Here is a 21,836-nt window from a genome sequence, read left to right on the forward strand (position 1 = left end):
ATGAGCACTGTAATGGATTATCAGCGTCGATGGCATTGAAGATTTTTTTCTGAAGCATGGCGTTGTCCGACCATCACATCTCGCCGTCTGACACGATTTCATTGTTAAGCGTTCCCTGTTCAGTCAGGGACCAAAATCTTTGCTTTATTTTAATCATTCATGAACCTCCGACCTCTGTTTGCGGTCCAGCCAACATCAATTCACGCATTATCGTTAGTTTATCATTGCACACATAGGTTAGCCGTCGATTATTTGGTCAAATATAAAAACTCGGAACAAATGATGGGCTCAATGTTGAGCAGCGTATTTCGTTCTCAGTTTTATTTTACGTTTATTTCAAGTACCTAGCATTGTTTAAGATTTCATTTGAACGTTTGCAGATTTTTTATCGGTTGAACCCTGAAGCATTTGACCTTTGCCGAATTTTTCTCAACACTAATTTCTATTTATTTCAATGAACTCCATATTTTTAACGAGAATAAGGCATCGTCCAATCGTTTTATGCTGCAATTTATGCAAATCGCGAGGTCTCAGGAGTTCTTAGGTGCCTGCTCAAGGATTAAGTTAAGCTAAGCTCTGAATCTAGGTACGTTAGGAATCAGTCTGCTTCAATTTTTTATTCGTTCACAATCATTGACGAACTTGCATTTCGTTTGCATTCATCCGTATGCATTCATTTAAAAATTTAATCTTAACATTCGCTACCTACTGCAACGTTTGAACTGAAAAACGAGGTACGGCTGCAAAAACGAAACCATCCAAAGCAACAAAATCCTTTGTTCGAGAAAAAGGCACGAAAATGAAGGAAGTAACACGTCTTCGCCCGAGAACTGCTCCCACTAAATCCACTTTTCTCATCAAAATCAATGCAATTTTGAACAAAAAAAGCTTATGTTCCCTCGAATTATTTAAGCAAAAATCGATGCAACTTTGAAAAAAAGGAATTTCCCCTCACACTGAAGCAAATTAACCAAAATGACCGAAATCCAAAACGATAGTGCGTGTAAATCTCTGCTTTCACAGCCAGCACCAGCGCGGAAACCTTTTTCTTTGACAGACGGAACCTGGAGAGACGCCGGTCCATTGCTAGGCTGGCCTTGCCTACCCGGCGGGAACCGCGCGATCTGCGTCCCCTGCATGTGGCAAGGCCTTGAGATGAGCTCTCCGGTGCACCGCTTTTCTTTTTGGTCGCGATTTTCTTGTCAAAAATTGGCACCTGTTATTTTCGAGGAATTCGCACCTGTTGTTCTAGCCAGTTTGACTGCTACCATGTCAGAAAGTATGCCTGGAGTAATTTTGCATCATCTGCAATTGTGTTGTGCGTTAAATACTGTTTTAACAAATTCCCGGACTTTAAACCATTTGTTTTGTGTAATGTAGACGTGACTTCAGAAGATTTTTTCATTCTTAACACGTTGACTCCGAGGTGGTACAAATGCGTACCATGAAGTGTATTTCTCCAGGACGTATTGGTACATAATTCAGTGTTGCCAGATGGCCTAAAAAATCGGCAAAGTCCAAGAACTAAAAAGGCCAAAAGGCCTATAACAATATATACTGGTATATTTATAGGTTCCGGTGTAAAAATTCAATTTATTTTTATTTAATAAGGTAGTACCCCTATCATAAATTTTATGCGAGCAATGCAATTGAAAAAACTAAATCACGGAATTTGTCCGGAGAGAAAAGACCGTCTGACAACCCTTTTCCATAATAGAACTAGAAATTAAATAATAGTACAAGATGAAGCAATCGAAGTCCGCGTAGGTATGGCTCGTGAATACAATTTTTTGCAATAATCCGTCACGGCATTGCGCAATTCTCATGGTAGTGAGAAAATTCCATGTATAAATTCATGTTTTTCCAGGAAAATTTTGAGAGTTCCATGCATGCTCATTTACACTCGTGCTTGGTCTTCTGATCTTTGAAGCGAATATTTCTAAAGTATTTGAATTAAGGCTCCTTAAAGTTACAAGGTGCCTCGGTAATTGGCCTCCTTATAAAAGGTTTACGTTGTCTGCAGTTAATTACCGCTAAATTCTCGCAGCAGGTCCGAATAATTATCATGCTTTCATTTAGCAATTAATGTTGAAATTAACATTTTCAGCGAGCGACCCCCAATATCTATCTCGATATCTAGGTTTATCTGATCATATTAACTCTGTTTCTGGTTTCTGCTCATGGTTTCCTAGGTTGTAGGTACTTCACGGCGACTCGTTCTCCCTAATATTGTTGATAACATGTGTAAAGCCTTGTTTACATGAAGCTCGCTAGAATTTCTTCGTTTCAAACATGGCTAATTAATCAGTACACAATACTGCTGCGTTGTTCTCCCCCTCGACATTAAGGAAGATCTCAAGTCGATCCTCCTTGGCGCACATCTCTGCCGGCGTGAAACCCTATAGGTTGAAATTTTCCTTGCCGCTCCTTTAATTGTTGTTGCTGTGGACTTCGGTCCCTGGCTATTGATTCTGCTCTGACAGACTGGCGCGAATTTTAATCGTATTAGTTTTTTACTAGCTGATTATGCTTAGTTCTTTTCAAATTTTGACCTTGAGGTGCTACGTATTTAACTGTAAATGGTAAGGGTAGTGACATTTTCTTGACAGTTTGAGCATGAACATGGCGCGTTGTCCGATTACATTGATTAACTTATATCTTGTATCTCGATCAGGAAGTATATATTATGTGTATTTATTTATTTTAAGTAGTTATTTAATTGTTATTTAAGGAGTTATTTAAGTAAGTTATTTATTATATAAGAAGTATTGAAGTATGTGTTGTTATAATGCAACAAAAAATTTTAAATTTGATTACAAGTAATAATTTGCAGAAGCAAATCTACAATTTGCTACTGAAAATTGGGTATTTTAATGCATGGTCCCATCAAAGAAAATTTAAAGTGATGATCTTACACCGTTTATCGTCTTCTAGAAAATAAGGATGATTCTCCAGCAAGGAATGTTGACTATGAAAGCATTTTCCGTCCTTAACTCTAGTGTAAAGTCGTTAACTTCTAGAATCATTGTTTGATAATTATAAATAAAAGAGGTACCGGTATAGATGAGAATTAAGTTTCAAGAGCAACGTAACGAAGTAAACGAAAATAAACAACCCAAATAGCTGACGTACGGAAATAAAAAATGTATGGCAGCCCTATTTATGGACTATTCTATGTGAGTGAAATAGTTAGGCAAGCGTTGAGATCTCGTGGTGATCACAGGTAAACAAGCCCTCGCACGAAACTGGAAGCATTAGAAGGTAAAGCAAACGATTGGTCAGTAATTTCTTAGCATTGAAGTATCAACGACTTCACGTTCATCGATACTTCGGTCGACTTATTACATGGCTTTCTGAAAAATTTTATACCTCGCGCGCCAACCAGGAATTAAATGCTTTGAAAATTATATGAATTTTGTCAATATCTTAAAATGCGAAGCAAATTATTGTCAGATGAAATAAATTCCAATAAATACGCTGAAACGAGCTTTATTCGAAGGTAGCTGGAACTGTTCTTTTACTCCAATTTTTATAGGTACATGATGAGTTTTTACAGCAAAAAAATGAGATTTTCACTGTATTAAGGGAGCAAGTTTTACACATGTAGTTCGGATAGCGGTTACGTATGTCGTTGTACAATTTCGTTGTCCCATAAGGAGTCATTGCATGTCCATGTAAAAACATGAATAAACCTAAATTCTGGAAATAAACTAAAATATCCTTTGAAATTCTGTAAACCTAAATATAATGAATGCTCTTGTAATGCAGTGTTAACAACAAGTCAAATGCAATCTGTTCTTCAGCTTAATTAAGCACATCTCATAAACACCTGAAGTAAGAGTTAATAGAGGCAAGGTTTGCTCATCGTATTATATGACCCTAAACAACTAAAATAATTGAACGCTGGAACTCATGCGTTGTAACTACGCCTTTTAACTGTTATTCCTGTTAATACATGAACAAGCGTTAACTTAATGCATCACGTTATCCATGCACTTGTCAATTAATAAATAGGCTTCATTAATTGCGTGGAAATTTGCCGGAATTAGCTTCGTGTTATCAGAGATGGTATGAGATTTACAATTTTTACCTTTTTTAATCTATATATTTTAATTAAATTTCAGTTAAACTAACTCATCCGCTTGGAGTAACGAGTTTTAGTGTCGTGTCAAACATTTGACGCACATATTTGACTAATGTTGTGTCAAACATTTGACGCACATTTTTGACTAAGATGTTATTTTCTTTTTCCCAGCACGGATGATGGTGCTTGTGGTGCGCTGGTGCGGCGGTGCAGGTGGTGATGGTGCTTGTGGTGCGGGCAGGCCGTGTGGTGGTGAGAAGCTGGCAGCGTTTGGCGATTGTGGTGATAATCACCACAGCAGCCTGCTCTCTCATCTTCATCAACCGGTGTAAACTGGCGACAAACTCCTACGCTGGTGAGTGGTGACTAATATGTGGTGCAAACTGGCGACAAACTCCTACGCTGGTGAGTGGTGACTAATATGTGGTGTAAACTGGCCACATACTCCTACGCTGGTGAGTGGTGACTAAAATGCATGTGTGCAAACTGGCCCTAAACTCGTATAACTGCAGAATTTTGTTATAAATAAAAGTTAAATTAGGCACAACTGCCACGTGAGTATGATGCCACTACTTCACAACGGAAGAAATTTTATTGTACACTGCTGTAAGTGATGACAATTTTCAGTTGTGATTATATAACATTTTGAATTAAAGTGAATTGGTCGAAAGCTTATTGCTCGGAAATGCTCTGTTAACCGACAGGCAGCTTGACACAGCTAAAATATGCTGCCACCCATAATGTGCCAAATATTTTTACAGAAGAGAGCCTATATGACAAATTAAATCCAGGTACATAAAATTCACACAACGAATGTGATAGACAGCGAAATTTTCTGGAGGGCACCAAAAATGGGGTATCACTAGGACTCATTGGGTGACATATACAGTCTCGAGTACTAAAAAAATTGTAAGCAGTGGCCAGTTACCTCCCAAAGTCCGTGAGAAGCCAGCAAAAAAACATTCGTGAGACCCGTCAGTTATTTTGAGGATGTAGCTCCTCGAATCAATTCAATCATTAATATTTCTATTCATATTTCCGCTAAAGTCGAACCTGATCTTTGTTTATCGTTTTGGTATTGAAATCGGCGAAATATTCTGGTAAGTCTCGAATCCAGTGATAGAGAACATTTTTATGTCGCGCTATGTGTCTCTCAAGGTAAATTTTACACTTCAATGTTTCGCAATTAAATCACGGTTGTAGAAACGCCCAGTTAATTGTCTTTATGCGGAAACACGACCTTTTTTACCCTAAATTGCAGTATGTACATTGCTAACGAAGGGCTATGTATCATGATAAGTCAAGAAAACGGTTTGCAAGTGAAGATTCTAGGGAAATAGGATTAATATTTTTTAATTTCGTATTTTTAGTATTTAGTTTAAAAATACGGAAGTTAGATTTGTAGATCCCATCCGTTCTTGTTAGTCCCGCATTTGAACCCACAGGGTCCGGGTGCGTTTTAACTTGGTTATTTGTTTGTTCCTGTGTTTTACATTTTGTGATTTTGTTATATTCTCTATGGCTAAATTAGTTTATTAGTGAGAAGTGTTAATTCATACTTTGTCTCCTGTTTATTCCTTTGTTATTTTAGGTTATTTATTCTTTGTTATTTTTCTTCAAGTAGAGTTCGGAATTCGGATTCTGTATCATTTATTTATGAGTTTGGATAGTGGATTTGTCTTTTATTACACGCCTTTGTTGAGGTCCACGTAAAAATACTTTATGTACAGCTGGACGAACCTGAGTGTCCCCAGCAAAGGAAATACATTCTCACATCATCAAGTGTCTCGTTATTACTTGCATTCCAGCAGCGTATCCTGACAGGAAGTCGTTCACTGATAAGTGCAAATCCTGGCTGTGAGCTTCTCGTGCATTTGCGCCATAGAGTGATGTTGAAGAACAAGTTTGTTAACCCTCATTGCATCAAAGACGATCATACGTGGATATAACTCTGATTTTCATAAGAATTTATATGTCTTAATCACCGGTGCCAGCATCTATTATGTTTATTAGATTCCGACTTCGTCTTAGCTTAGGGGAATTGAGGCGTAAAATCTCTGGATAATTTAGAAATGCTTATTCAATATCGTCACTTCATTCTTCCAATTCTCAATGTGAAAAACTTACTGGGGAAATTTCCAATTGATTCATTTTTATTATACTTAGGAATCAGTCTACTGTAATGATGCTGAAAAGATAAGTTGCATCTGATGGTCTATTCAATATTGCACTCAAGCTATTGAAATCTCTACCTGATCTTAGAACTAAGAGACAGTAACAGAACCTAGAGACCTATTTTCGCGCTTTATGGCTTCAATATACTTCGTTATGAAAGATAACAGTGGGTAATGTGGCCTGATGACGTCATTGCAGTTGTAGGAGTATTGCCATTGCAGTTGTAGGAGTATTGCCATTGCATGTATTGCCATTGCAGTTGTAGGAGTATTGCCATTGCATGTATTGCCATTGCAGTTGTAGGAGTATTGCCATTGCAGTTGTAGGAGTATTGCCATTGTCGTCTCGGCTGCCTGATGTTCCTAAGTTGTCACGATTTGCTGACATTTTTTTCCTTTCATGTGGAGTGCAAGTAATATGATGATTTTCTTTAATTCTCATTTGCATTGGAAGATCCATTGTCAGCAGCAAGTTTGCATGATTATAAACAAGTTCTTTGAACACAATTTATTTGACTTTTAATTCTGTTTTAGGAAGTGGCAGAGTTCAGAATTGATTAAGTTGTTAATAAGTAGTTAACACGATAATAACTATCGTACATAAAAAGCGACACCTGTCGTACTCTAACGTAAAATTCAGGAAAATTTTTATTAGAAATTTAATGTGAAGCGGAAAAACATTCATTGTAGACTCTTAGACTACTCACTACAGCAACCTAGAAACGGAAAAAAATTGATAGCTAATTGTTTGCGAAGAATATGATTTTAAGAAAGAACGAATGAATAAAGTGAATTTTAAAGCTTTGAATGGGCGAATTTTAAAGCTTCGTCACTACATATAGTGGAAACCCATTATGTGACTATAAAGCTTAGATGATGATGTACTTAACTATCGGTTAGATGTTGAACAAGAGCGGTTCCTAGATTGGAATTAATGAAAGATACAGTATTTAAAAGTGCGAATCAAGTTCATGGGTCAAATGTTGGAACGAATTCCTCTTAAATTTTCTCATGCGATACCGGATTCGATATCAGGATTATGTTCGATATAATCCTGTACAGCGACTGTACAGGAGTATTCTAATTGATTGACCTAATTTAATAAACGCGTATTTATTTAAGCATAAATTCAAAATGGATAATTTATACACCACTGGAAGAAGAAAGATTCTAATTTATTTTTCTACATATTTATAAATGTTCAATATACACTTGTGCTGCATGGCAAACATCTACACGGTAACTAAACTCTCCTGTCAGTTCCTGAGCGTTGTGTAGGACGCATAGGAAATGAAGATCTGGCTCCACACTTCTGGCCACCGAGATCACCTGATCTCACGTGACTATTTCTTATGGGGTTACGTCAAGGAAGCTGTTTACGTCTCGCCTCTACCAGGAACTCTGTTTACGTCCCGCCTCTACCAGCAACTCTGTTTACGTCTCGCCTCTACCAGCAACTCTGTTTACGTCCCGCCTCTACCAGCAACTCTGTTTACGTCCCGCCTCTACCAGCAACTCTGTTTACGTCCCGCCTCTACCAGCAACTCTGGTTAATCTGGAGAACCGTATCACTGTTACGGTGCACGGTGTTTGGCTACCGTTTAGAATTTAGGTTTTTGCCGTGCAGCGCTAGGGAGGCATATTGAACATTTATAAATGTGTCAGAAAACTTTGAATCTTATATCAACGCACTGCCACCACGTGGCCCACATCGTCGTCGCACGGTGTGGGTTCACACGTGGTCATCTTAGTGACGATACTATCGCATCTCTGTGTCTTGGTACGATACAAAGCCTTTTTGACGGAGTGCAGTTTACCTCAATCGATCTCTGCAGTTTTTTGACGAAGTGATGTGGACGGTTGATTCTAGCCTTGAGGATGGCTAGAAGACATCTTATCTTTGCGTGTCATTCATTATGCGTCGAAAGATCAACACTCGTATATTAAAGTTTAAGTCGTCCAGAAGGCATTTCAAGAAGAATTTGGTCTTAAGTTCTGACAAAAAATTATGCTTTTAACTGGCGTGATTAGAAAGACATGCATGACCTCGAATTTTTGGCGATATTAACATATTAACGTTGAAAATGCTGACAGAAATTTCATAGATTTCGATCAACACCTTCAAGCAGAAGAGTGAACGAGCATATATGCATTTGTTTTTTGAAACATTTATCATTGTCAGCATAAAATAAAGTGGTTCAGATTATAATAGAAGTATTTATGATTCTGTCGATGGAATCATGGAAGCTTCATTACTCTTCAAGCCCTAAAATGGTAAACAAATATTGGGAACTGCAACTCGCTAACCAAACTATTGACACTCGGCTATATTCCACCGGTGTATACGCACTTGGTACATTTTATCAATTCACCAGCCTTAACCAACAGACAAACAACGTATTAAGGTGCAGTGACTCCGATTTGTTTTTTGTTGTTTTACAACGATCGATTTCTACTATCTACCCAACAGTTACCCTTATTTCTCGTGTTTGAAGCGAAATTAATCCTCTACGGGAGTCACAGTACAACCCACCCTCCATATGACTATGGATGTTCCGTCAAATCGTCATTTATTTGCGGACTCAATTTGGCGATAAGCCCGCCTCCCAACAGCAGGAAGCGTCGTCCCGCTAATAAAGGCTGCTGGATTTGCATCTTTTTGTCACCGATGTGTGTATTGCCGGGCGTCTGATCGTAACCCTTTTATTTTTGCAGATTTTGCCCTTCAAGTTTTTTGCCACTTTAGGCTTCCGTGTTATTTGAAGGTAATTCGTCGCATTGATCGGAAGAGACTTCCTATCGTTGATTTTTGCTTCGGTGACGTAAGTGTAACGCGCGGAATTGGAATGTTATTGAATTAAATGTTTTTTTTTGTGGCTACTTGCGTATGAAATTAGTATTAGACGGCAGAATTTTGTTGTTGAAACACGTACGATTAATGACCAGCGAATGCATTCATTATATTCCAATTTTCAGGGAGTTGAAAAATTCTTCAGATGACGTTACTAGATCAAAAAGCAGGTCTTAGCAAGTACTTATAAAAGATTTAAAGACGTTTCGATTGTAACAACATTCATTTTCAAGTTACAAGAAACATTGAACAATGAAATTTTAGTGGACATAAGTACAAAATACATGTAAAAAAGGATACCACACGGAAATTTTCGAACGGGAAAATTACTCTGAAAACTATCTCAAAGATCAGACAATTCCTGTAGTTTGCAAACAGATGCTGGAGTCCAGTCCCCATAGATGAGGGTTCCAACTATCGTTGGTCGGTTAATATTGGGCACCGCAGCCGCCATACTGCATGATGTTGCTGGTGGGTTCCTCCAGCACGGTGCGAGCGACGGTCTTGAGAGTTTGTCTCAGGGGACAAACATCAGCTTGACCATGCATGGTGTAGGTGGCAGGTGAAGGAAATTCGTCGAGACTGTAGGTGGCAGGTGAGACGGTCTCAATGTCGTGGTTAATGTAGTTCAAGTGATGAAAAAGTTTACAACCTTCTTTGAAGCAAAATTTACAGACTACATGGGCTTTTTGGAGAAATCCTGCTTTTTTTGCTGGGTCCATTCTTGCGTATAGTCTTGAGATGAATTGACGTTGTTGTCAAGAGTATCACGAAGCCAGTTGTATTCATCAATGATTTTGAGACGAAGTTGCTTGTTTGAAATACTCTATGTTGCAGTTGTTGGTCCCATTTCTCCAGTGTAGTCCAAATGAGGAAGAAGTCTACGACCTTTGAAGAAAATCTTGAAGCACACCTCTGCGACCTCGGTTACAAAAATTTAGCTGTGTTGCAATTTACTTAGTCATAAAGAGAGTCGCTTACTAATTTAGTTCGTTAAATAGAGTATATCCTGCTGATTCACTGCGCGTTTCTTAATCCAAATATTTACTAGTTCTCAGATTCCAGTTTCGTGTGATTGTTGCTTACACACAAAAAATTTGTTCAGGTCGTGTATTTTCGACCGTAACTAAGATGACGTATTCTAAGTTTGTGTAGTTACCTTATTGGCGAATGGTCGCATTTCACTCTACTTTTAGTTGTCTATTTTTCTCACTCACTGTTTCGGGGTGCTGCTAAATTTTGGACTGTTGAGTTTTCCTTTCAAGGGAATATATTATTAATCTGCAAAAAGCAGATGGAAATATCTGGCTTAGATGGATCCCCAATTTAACTTCATGGGGACCAATTGTATCCATGTTTCGAGGATGAAAGTGAATTAGCTAAATCACTTATAGTAACAGTAATATAGTTACTTCTTCACTAGGGCTAATTTTAGAAAGAAGCTGGTAGTATGAACCAAAATATATAACTCAGTACTCAATGCATGCAGTGAGTGACAGAGCGCATTTACTCGTCGACGAAAACGTGAAGTCACGGACAGACGGACATATGGCGAGCACAATAGCGCCTTTTTTTCCATAAATGAGAAAATGCGCTAAAAAGACCCCCCCAAATATGCGATGGGCGAGCGGGGTTTCCGAGTTGAAAGAATAACAAAAATATAATCTCTTTCTTAAAATTGACTCTCTTTCTATATGAATTGACTCTACTTCTAAAAATTAACGACTAACGACTTACTAAAAATAGTGATGAGTTGCTACTTGTATGTGTCTGGCGCCACGTCCCTCATGACCTGCGTGTCTGTAACGGCACAACCGGCAGCACAGCCGCGACGCTCTCTCCTACTGCGCCGACCTGCGCCTGCTATACGTAACGGGACAATCCCATGAGCTCGCTGCTGTGTTACTGTAGCCTCCATGCCGGGGCGGTTCCTTAGCAGCAACCTAGAAGATATTTCGTTTGCCTCGATAACGTCTTACTAACACTACTAATAACACGTCTCAGTGACGTGTTACTAAGTATAGGGAAGTGGAATGTGGAACGGTGTCCTCAATACCGACATGGTTGATGACCATCGAAGTGAAACTTTTTCGCTAGCGTTAATAACAGCATTGTTCCTATATTTGTGACGTGTATCTCGTATCCTTATTTAACAAAACGATTGCTTTATAACTATGTGTAATGTATTATTTTAGTCTCGTATAATCAAACGGCTACTGAGCAGCGTCGTTCAAATATGGTTCGTTGTCGTCATGTAACAAAACGGTTTGCAAGCCGTGCTCTGCAGTGTGTTATACGTTGACCTCAAATAACGGGTCAGGTCCTATATATGGCAGCGCCGTGGAGTTTGTTACTTAGCATCATGTAACCTGACGGTCATAAAGCAGTGACGTAGACTGAGTAATGTTATCCTTAGAAAAGAAACAGTGACTCAGACGCACATCGGTCATCTCGACAGACATAGGTTCCATTTAAACAGTAAATCGCTTCTTATGTTGATAATTATTATTATTATTGCCGTATTATTTTAAAATGAGACAAATAAACTGGTACGCGAGAATGGGGTTTGAGGGAAAAAATTAATATAAACCTATTTCTTTCACTACACTGTACGTAGAATGAAGAACCTGCGGTTATTTACAAATATTCTGTAGTGCATTTTTTGCTTCCCTTCTAGTAGTGTACATGAGCTTCTCTTCTAGTAGTGTACATGAGCTTCCCTTCTAGTAGTGTACATGAGCTTCTCTTCTAGTAGTGTACATGAGCTTCTCTTCTAGTAGTGTACATGAGCTTCTCTTATACTTCTCTCTATAATGTTGACTTCCGACGGACGGTGCAAGCAGCTTTTTGAACCAGTCCTGTTCTGAAATCCAAGTCTCCAAAATTACCTTGCCCTAGAGCAACGATCCAACGTGTACATTGCATACAAGTACATGCTCCATACAGAGTATGGTCGCTGTCTGGTATTATAAACACACCCTATGGTATGTTACATGATATTCCACGTGTTTTTGGATGTCCACGATCATACGAGTATATGTGCGCCAAAGAACACCAAAGCATTTGTTTTGTGTGTGAGCCCTAAAGAGCTTAAAAATTAACGACTACGTTATTAACGACGTTTACGAATTAACGACGTTCTTGAGTACCCATGCAGGGATCAAATCTCTGAGTTTCAAGTTATTATTTACGGCATCTAAAACCCTAAGAAAAGCTAATGTCCTGCAGATGAGAATGGCATAAACGACGGTGAATGTTTTGGTAGACAAATGGTTAAGCCGTCAAAGGTTCAAAACGTTCTGGCATAAGCTGTCCGTATGCTTAGAACTCAATCTTCGTAGAGCCTGCAAGTCATCCTGAGGACACCGGACTCTCTAAAATATTCTCTCTTCCAGCTGGAGTATAAAGACAGAGCCTTGTTAACTCCATGTTACAGCACTAGGGTACACTAGTAGTGTACTAAAGTAAAGACGTAACAGCATCATTACCTCACGTACAGCCTTTACAAATCTTAACACCTACCTGGGATACAAGCAATATTTCCAGGCCTGAAATCGCTGTTTTACTTATTAAATAAAGCAATTTCATTAACGTCAAAATGAACTCGTCATTGAAGCCTCCGACGACTGCACATAATTCTTGATGCGTCAATTCTTTTTTTTGTGCGGCGATCCGTCTACATCCGTATAATTGACTGCTGACGCTTCCACATTTGAGAGTAAAAAATTCGCGAGATCAGAAAGTTAAGAATATAATGTAATTCTGGTAATGAACTATCGCGTTGGCAAGTTAAGGGAATCGCATTGGTTTCACGAATTAAACATATTTTCTGCAATCATTGTTTTGATTCAATCAATGATAAAGATGTGCTTAGCAACTATAAAGATATGCCTAGCTTATCTTTAGTTGTTTTCCTCGTCCTAAACACAAAATTCTGTCTAAAACTTTATCGTTTGCGTCAAGTTTCAATTTTATATATTACTCCTCCCACTTGAAAAAACGGGCTTTTAATTCTGCCTCAATGCATTCTGATTTGTACTACGTTAACAAGTATTAATTTCATATCGCGACCTAATATAATAAAATTTCCCAAACCTTATCAAATTTAGAATTCTCCAGATCGAGGATAGCATTAAGAACATCATACAACTCGCATGTATAAGAACAACTCTTGTCTAACTATACAAATAAAACGCGTAGTGAGCTTATCGAAATACGTTTCTGTCCTCGACGGGCGCACTTTTCCTGTACGGGACAAACATTTTGAAAGATATAATGTTTATGCCACGGATCGTTTACTTGTTATTGCAGCGTCTCCGTTGCACACATGCTAGACTGGAATAGTACCAGTAATCTATGCCTAATCCTCGGGCCTAGACAAGCAAATACGATATAGACGCGCAAGATGTCAAAGGTAAACTCGTTAATATTACAAATTCATTGGAGTAATGAATGAATATCTTGTCAAATTCTGTACAACTCCACAACCGTCACTAGTTCTATCATTTTCTTATCATAATTGGCCTTTTTGACTGGAATAATTTTTAAATGACCTCTTCTCAAATTGTATGCGTGGAAATATCTCCTGAAATAGGATCGGGAGCAACTGTAAGAGCGTTTTAAATAAGCTAATCGTGTGTTTCATTAAATGCCTTTGCAAGTTCAGTGTTAGCACTTGCATGAAACAATTTTGTTCGATATGAAATATTGCATCGGAGCAAACAAGTTCACAGTTTACGTTGAGATACTAAAAAATTTTGTCTAAAATTGAGGGTAAACTCACATGTAGATAGTTTACCTTAGTTTTAAATTCTCATGTAGATAGTTTGAATTACTGTTTTACTCTCATTACAAGTTAGAAAGTATTTGCTTCTAAAGGCAGCAGGACTTGTCAACCTACGGTTCTGTAGTTGGCAGAATCCCGGTCAAATACTTCGTAGAACATTTTGATCACGTAAAAAACTTGCCTTAATTGCGTTCGTTGAACTTAGCCGAGTATCCTTTTAGTTGCCAAGTGAGAACACCGAACACCGAAGAGCGATAGATGTCCTCTACCTGACCCTAGCTCAAACTCGTTTAGCTGCCGGACAATGCAAATGCTGAAGAATTTTCCTCGTACAAGAATAGATTATTCTGTGGAGTAAATACCTTTGCAACAACAAGGTGTGGCTTTGTGACGAACGCGTGTGGCGGGATTGACTCGAATATTTGGAGGTACACAAGAATATGAATCGTAGTAACCGTAATAATAGCAAGCATTCCTTTAACCATGTCAATGGAGTGTTGAGCTGGAAAGAGTTTGAGAACAATTAATCAATTATCGAATGGGTAAGCTTGGATTGATTCGGCCGCTTTTAATGACTTGGGCAGGAGCTGCAGAACTTTCAGTTGTTTGCAAATAAATCAAAACAATCCATTTTTCGAGTTCGTGTCCTCGACCTATTCATGTGCATCCTCGAAATTTTCCTAATAATAGAAATTTGTAAATAAAAAATTCGTGAGTGAAGGCCTAAACAAATCTTTTATCTTTTTCAGAGCCGCTTTTCTCCGAGCTCGATGACCCAAGTTCAGCTCTGTCCGCCCGAGCTCCATTGCGCCCCCAGCACCGACCGCGGTCTTTGGCCATAAACCTCCCACCCTCCCACGACGAACTGCGCATAATCCGTGATACTTTACATCCATTTCCAGACTCATCTTTTCTGTTCCGTGACGCACCTCATCAATTACGTGACGCACCTCACTCAATCCGCGACGCACATCATCAGTTTCGTGACTCATCTCATCCATTACGAGACGCAACTTTCACTGCCCGCGACACATCCCAAGCACTTGATGCAGAGCCTCTTCTACTGCATGAAGCGTCGTATTTGGCCAAGCAGACCTTTCCGTCAATTCGTAAAGTATCTAATCATCCTCATCCCGAAGGGTCTAGTATAATTCCTGAAGCTCCGAACTCCGCTGCCGAGATTTCCCACTCTAAACTTTACGCAGCAAACAAGCCCCATGTCCGTCTGGGAGTTGCCACCGACATTGATGGCAGTAGAGCATCACCGGCGCCATTTGGCCGTGTCTCTCTCGGTCATGACGTTCAGGCCGCCCTTTCTGAAGACGAGGAGCAGAGAGCTGCTTACATACGCCATCTGCTGCTGCAGATAGCCTCTCTGCAGCAGGAGGTGGCAGCACTTCGCACGGCTCGTACGCGCTCAGGAGCTGCTACTAACACGCCTCTGAGTACGGGTGAGGACAGCAATAATTCTGATCATTTCTAATTAGTATATTTCAAATTTCTTGTTTGCGGCGCCTCTTAAAAATTAAAACTACGATTGCGGAACTAGTCTAATTGGAAGGTGTCTGCTATTTTTATAGTGTAAACAGCTGTCCTAAACTAATGAATGCCAATTTTTGACCGCATTTAAAATGTTTTTTTTAATGTTTTTTCCACAGCAGCCAGAACCACTCCTAACCTTATCCAACGAGAGCCATTAAGGTCATTCCCCGCCAGCAAAGACCCAGCAAGCGAGGACCAGTCCGGTCACACCGTCCGGCGTCACGGCTCATCTTTCTCCGCGTCATCCTTCCCCAGCGATGGTCACCACAACGCCTCGCAGGGTGTGCCCATGTCCGCAGAAGCAGCTTGCTCGGCCACCCTCCAGCAGCAGATTCTGCAGAGTGAAGTCGTCAGGGGCCTGCCTCTTAATAACGAGTGAGAGAATATGAATATTTTTAGCGCATTCTCTCATTTATGTAAAAAATGCGCTATTGTGCTCGTCATGTCCATCCGTCTGTCCGTCCGTCTGTCCGTGACTTTATGTTTTCGTCGACGAGAAAATGCGCCCTCTGTCACTCACTGCAGTGAGTACTGAGTTATATTGTTTCAAGTAGATATCAAATTCTTTCCAATTGCCTGTAATATTTCACACGTTGGTACATCACTAACCAACCTACCCCACAGGTACGAGGTGGTGCCGTTCTCACACTTCAGTTGGTCCCGAGTGTACCCCTCTGAGTTGGGTCTCGGCAAGCGCGTCGTAGAGAAGCCTATTGGGTATCGGCGTAAAGACGTCCTTGCTGCGCTCACTGCCGCCCTCGACCATCTCAACGCATATCAAAACCACGGCTACAGGTCACCTGGAAATGATACGTTGTTTATCTTTAGTATATTATTTGTGTTGAAATAACTCATCAAGTTCCGCTTATTGCATTTTAGATGCATCCTGTTAATTGTTTATTAATTATCCATAAATTTATTAAGGCATTGAAATAATAATTTAAGAATGCTTGAGGTTATATATGGCGAAAACGAAAAACTAAATGAACATAACTTTCTTCACCGGGAAAAAGATCTCGAATAATTTTCTGAATCTGATCTTATTTTCGTAACTTATCTACGATGAATAACTCTACTCAAGAAAACAATCTCATGAACTCAATCAGAATCAACACTTTATTAACACACATTAACGTTAATTCACAGAAGACGCCAATCGTCTCTCTTGTGATGATTATCATATCATGCCGTTAGGTAGGTACGCTGATGAAATGAAAATTTGTGTAGAGGTTTATATTGAAAAAAAAAATAATTTGGCAACATAGCGAAAGTAACGTCGTTCATAGGCCACGTTCGGAATTTGTACAAAAATTCTCTGCATTTTCTTTCAATATACAACGTTCTCTGTATTTTCTTTCAATATACAACGTTCTCTGTATTTTCTTGCAACAGATATTCGATGGACGATTTTGTGGAGGGCTCATTCCGGACCATCCCCACCGCCGGAACTCAATACGAGCTTGTTTTCCGAGACAGCTTCCGCAACAACGAAAACAAGAACAACAATTCTTCGATTATGAAGAACAGTTACGACGGGAGAGTGTTGAGTAAATCTAGCGAAGCTGTTGAAGAAGTGAATTCAAGAGCTACGCGTAAGGAGGGCAGTGAAAAAAGTGGCATTATTTCTAACCCAACCAAGAGCATTGTGAAAAGTCATAAAAACACTGAAAAAACTAGTTCTAGTTTTTATAATATTACAAATAATTCTCGTAAGATTAAAGCCGATCATAATCTCACTAAACTGGAAGCCGATTTCACTGGCAGCAACAAAGTAAATAATATCTCTGCCACATCGAGTGTACAAGGTAATCTTGGTGAGAGTGATAACAGAAGTCGTAGAAAATTAATACCTGACGTAAATATTTCTAAAAACATAAGTTCTAGCGGGAAGTCCTCGCGTTCTCCGTCTAGCGGAAATGCTCTCAAGATCGTCACGCTGGTCAGGCCCTTCGCCCCCATCACCGTCGTCAAGAGCAGGACCAACACCGCGCGCCAGCTGGTCAGTCCTCTTACTTCTTATTCAAAATATTTCTTATTATGCTTAAAATTCTTATCTGCTCGCTTATTTTATCCAAGTATTCTATAATATTTCATATGCAAACATTCCTATAATATTCTAATCTATTTTAAGTGATTTAGTTGATTTTTTGTTTTGTCTCTGTATTGAAATTTCATTTGAGGTTGCTCGAGTTCTAATTTAGTTTGTTTCAAGTTAAACAAATTTTAAAAATCCGATGATTTTTACGCTGCTGCCTTTTGTTGTAAATAGCTTTTTCAAGTATTCCTAGCAATTTCAAAAGAGATTCTAATGAGAAAAGGAAACTTGGTGGTTTTACTTTATGTTAAGTACACGACTTTACATGCTGCAAGCCAGTGATCGTAAAAATAAAACAAACAATTTGTTTAGCAGACACAAAAAACTACAATTTCTTGCGAATATTCTTAACGAAAATTAAGCTTGTGATTTTATCTGTTATACGTTAATTTACGTTAATGTTTTACGTTAACTAATTAACATTGCATATAATCCATACAGGGTATTTTATATCGAAGAAGCTTAATGAATTTTCCTAATTAAAAGCCCTTGTGAGAACGACTGTTTTTCATAGGAATTGTAGTGATTTGGTCTGCAGAATAAATATACGTGTCCTTCATGGCTCGTTCACAGATTTAGTGATTTGTCTTCCTTTAGTTCAATAGCAGTCCATCTTCAAGCGATTCTCAGCAAATATCTAATAATTATCCTTCTCCCGGTCCACATGAATGAAGCACTGTGTAACTTTTTTTTACCCGATTAACGTTATTCTGTCTATCACTATCATTTTTAGTCCTGTTAATTAACATCAGTATTCCGAAATGTTAACATTCACTTTTCAAAGCCACCTAATTCTCCCAGTGAGTGAACTTTCTTTCTTCAGACCAACATTATTCTGCCGCTATACGTATACATTCGTCGCTATTATTCAGTCGCAGATGAACTTTTCCACCCTTCAAATCAATACAATTCTACAGCTGAGCACAATCAACATTTCAGTCGCAGATGAACTTTTCTTCCCTTCAAATCAAGAAAATTCTACAGCTCCGTACAATCAACATTTCAGCTGCTGGTGAACTTTTCCTCCCTTCAAATCAATTTGATTCTACAGCTGAGTACAATCAACATCACAGTCGCAGATGAACTTTTCCTCCGTTCAAATCAGTATAATTCCACCACAGAGTAAACGTTCTCTCCTCAGATCAACATAATTCTGCCGCTGTCAGGCCGGCTGCAGACGTTCCAACGCTTCATGACGAAGCTGACTACGGTGATCCTGCCTCACGACCGCCGCATCTTCCTGACGGTGGTCTACTTCGGCGACGACGGTCTTCAGCGTGCACGCAACATCATCACGAAGGCCTCACGCGACGCCAGCTTCAGGATGGTGAAGCTGCTCACGCTCAACGAAACTTTCTCGAGAGGCAAAGCCCTACAGGTGACACTAGTTGCGCAATCACGCAATGGTTCGTTCACTGTAGTCGTAGACTCTGGTCTCATTAATCCATGGCTACGAAAATCAACCGTAGCGAAATCGATCGAAAAGACGACCAATCTGGTCAGTTTTTGTACGGGACCACAGTAGGGTCAACGAAATAGTATCGAAATTACTTGCAGATATCAATGATGATATTGATAATTTTTTCAGAATATTAGCCCCCCCTTTTTACATTCACGTGCTTGATATACTATATATCTAGCTTAATATTTACTACCCAAGAGTCATTAAACAAGTGATTTTAGCTTAATTCTGTTCTCTCAAATGAATAGGTTTTCACGATACCTATTAATGAATTTTTTTGTTCTCAAACGTTTACAAAAAGATTCCTCTCTCATTTCGCTTCTCGCAGTGCTGTTGAACCTTTTTGTTAGCCTAGTGCTTCCCTCGTTGGATTTTCCTATGACTATGAACAAACCATTTGTACCTTAGAGTATATAAAAAAAATAAGTTTGCAATGCATCACCTAGTCGGGGCAAACAGCTGAACAATAATTTCAACTCGTATAAATTGAATATATCCATGCTTTCTTGATTTGTTTTATTAGCGTTATTTCGACTCTAAAACTCGTTTTCGTTCGTGTCTAACACTTGTTTATTATCTACATTTTTATTCTTTCTGATTAGGTTATATTTTCAAAACTAGTATGATTATTTAAGTGTTTATCATGATAAGCATACCGGACTAACTAGCAGACAACCGCGTAGGTGGGAGCCCAGCACTGGTCAGGGGGCGACGTGCTGTTGTTCATGTGCGACGTCGACGTGGTCTTCAGCACTCGCTTCCTCGACCGCTGCCGCATGAACGCCGAGCCTGGTCGCTCCGTGTACTATCCTGTCATCTTCTCCCTCTACAACCCCGGCCTCGTCTACCCTATTCAGGGCAAACCTATTCCTGAGGTACGTGAAGTGCTTTATAAGAATGGAAGTGTCGGCACTGAAGAAATAGGCCCATGGTAGAAATAGAAGTGTCGGCACTGAAGAAATAGGCCCATTGTAGAAATAGAAGTGTCGGTAGTGAAGAAATAGGCCATGATGCATCTTCTCCCGCTACAACCCCGGCCTCATCTACACTACTCAGATCAAACCATTCCTGTATTGGGTGGAGTGGGCGTTAAATCGTCGACGGTTACACTCTTCTTTGTGTGTGTATGATGGATTTTAGTTTACGTATCCTTATTTGATGACAGAAGAACGTACGCGAAGCAGAGACGGGATTTCATACTGAAAGCATGAACAAATTTTTCCAAAGAAACTTTTTACTTGTTCAGGGTGATTCATTAAAATTTCCTTTTTTGAAAGATCAATAAAAATAACTAGTAAAGATATCATTACAATATAAATTTTATGAATAGATAAATTACCTGAATTTTTGTATCATGTTGTTTTTAAAATGACATCGGACAAATGACGGCTCTCATTACCAATGCATTTGGTTAGTTGATTTTTGAAGTTCCGTTCAACTCGCTGAAGCATATTGACGGGTATGTTGGCGGTGGTTGGCATATGTTGTTCTTTAAATGAGGTAGGTAGGGTCCTTGGATAGTCATTGTAAACAATTGGTTTAAGATAACCCCATACCAAAAAATTTTCACTTGCCCTAAATGTGTTCAACCACGTAACAGTCAATTTCCGCAGTAACCATACCTGAAGGACGAATACGGAACCGAGTCCGGAATGCTCCTTGAGTATCGATAATGGAATGTTCATTAGAGTAGTACGCCTCGACAGCAAACACACGCTGCTCACTTGTCCAATGCATAGTGGGAACTGACTAGGCGGGACACAAAACTTCATAAGCTTGCCTTTCTTATGAAATACTCCCCGCCCTTTTCCTACAACATCTGGCTGCTCGCCGCGAAATAAAAAAGAAAAAGTTTCCGTGAATCACCATGTACAAGGGAACTTGTGCTGTAAAATTAGTTTATTTTAATTTTGAAACGGTAAAAAGTAAAACTTGACATACTTTTAAGTTATTTTTTGGTCTAATGCGTGTAGTGTTTGTAAATAAATTTTCTTCTTCTGTTGAGAGCTTAAGAAGCAGGTTTGTTCCAGGGATCTTCATGCTTGAGTCATGTGTGATAGGAAGTGCTGATTTGTAACCACGGAAATTGTTTAATCTTGATTGGTTGATTTCCAGCTTCGAAATTTGTATGGGTTCTGGAATGATGGACGTAAACGGTCTGCGTCATATTTTTTCATTTTATTTTTAGTGAATTCGTTACTCCAGGACCTGGACCAGCTGGTTATCTCGAGGGACACGGGCTTCTGGCGCGACTTTGGTTACGGGATGACTTGTCAATATCGCTCCGACTTTCTTAGCGTCAACGGCTTCGACCAAGAGATCGTCGGCTGGGGAGGGGAAGATGTCCTGCTATACAGAAAGTGAGAAAAATATTGTCTTATTTAAGAATAGTTTAGCCTGAAATATTTATTCTAAGCATGATCATTGTGTATATAAATTTAAAAGTAATAGTTTTGTATTATATATATGAAGTAATTGATGCGGAAAATTCTCTATTTGGTTTCATGCGTTAAACTATTGCGTTTTAAGAACAGTTGTCTCCCACCGACTTCATAAAAGACTCAAAAGACTATTTGCTGGCATAAAATCAGCCATAATTATCTTGGAATGGTAGGAGTCGCGAAAGAAAGGGCAGTACAAGCATCTAAGATACCAGAGATTTTTTAGAATTTTTCTTCACTTACTAATGAATTACAGGAATTAATACTATTCTCGTTGTTTACATGAAATGTACTACAATTATTAGAATTCTACAAGTAAACAATTATCTTGGCCGTCGTAGCCATGACACATAAACAATGCTGGTGTGTAGGTACGTACTCTCGTCGCTCTTGTTGTTTAC

At 39.1% G+C, this 21,836-nt stretch overlaps 1 protein-coding gene across 2 annotated transcripts in view; it reads left to right on the forward strand.

Annotated features, from left to right (window-relative positions):
- Positions 1–21,836, forward strand: part of LOC108678155 — a 79,325-nt gene that overhangs the window by 53,539 nt on the left and 3,950 nt on the right. For both annotated transcript variants that reach the window (XM_047885074.1, XM_018166504.2), the window contains exons 2-9: positions 4,256–4,439; positions 14,645–15,346; positions 15,554–15,812; positions 16,062–16,232; positions 16,830–17,436; positions 18,674–18,910; positions 19,678–19,869; positions 21,200–21,354. In XM_047885074.1, the coding sequence (XP_047741030.1) occupies positions 4,304–4,439; positions 14,645–15,346; positions 15,554–15,812; positions 16,062–16,232; positions 16,830–17,436; positions 18,674–18,910; positions 19,678–19,869; positions 21,200–21,354 (2,459 nt within the window). In that variant the 5' untranslated portion in view covers positions 4,256–4,303. The remainder of the gene's footprint in view (positions 1–4,255; positions 4,440–14,644; positions 15,347–15,553; positions 15,813–16,061; positions 16,233–16,829; positions 17,437–18,673; positions 18,911–19,677; positions 19,870–21,199; positions 21,355–21,836) is intronic.

Source organism: Hyalella azteca, unplaced genomic scaffold, assembly GCF_000764305.2.
Source record: "Hyalella azteca isolate HAZT.00-mixed unplaced genomic scaffold, Hazt_2.0.2 contig2099, whole genome shotgun sequence".
In the NCBI taxonomy this organism is placed as follows: domain Eukaryota; kingdom Metazoa; phylum Arthropoda; class Malacostraca; order Amphipoda; family Hyalellidae; genus Hyalella; species Hyalella azteca.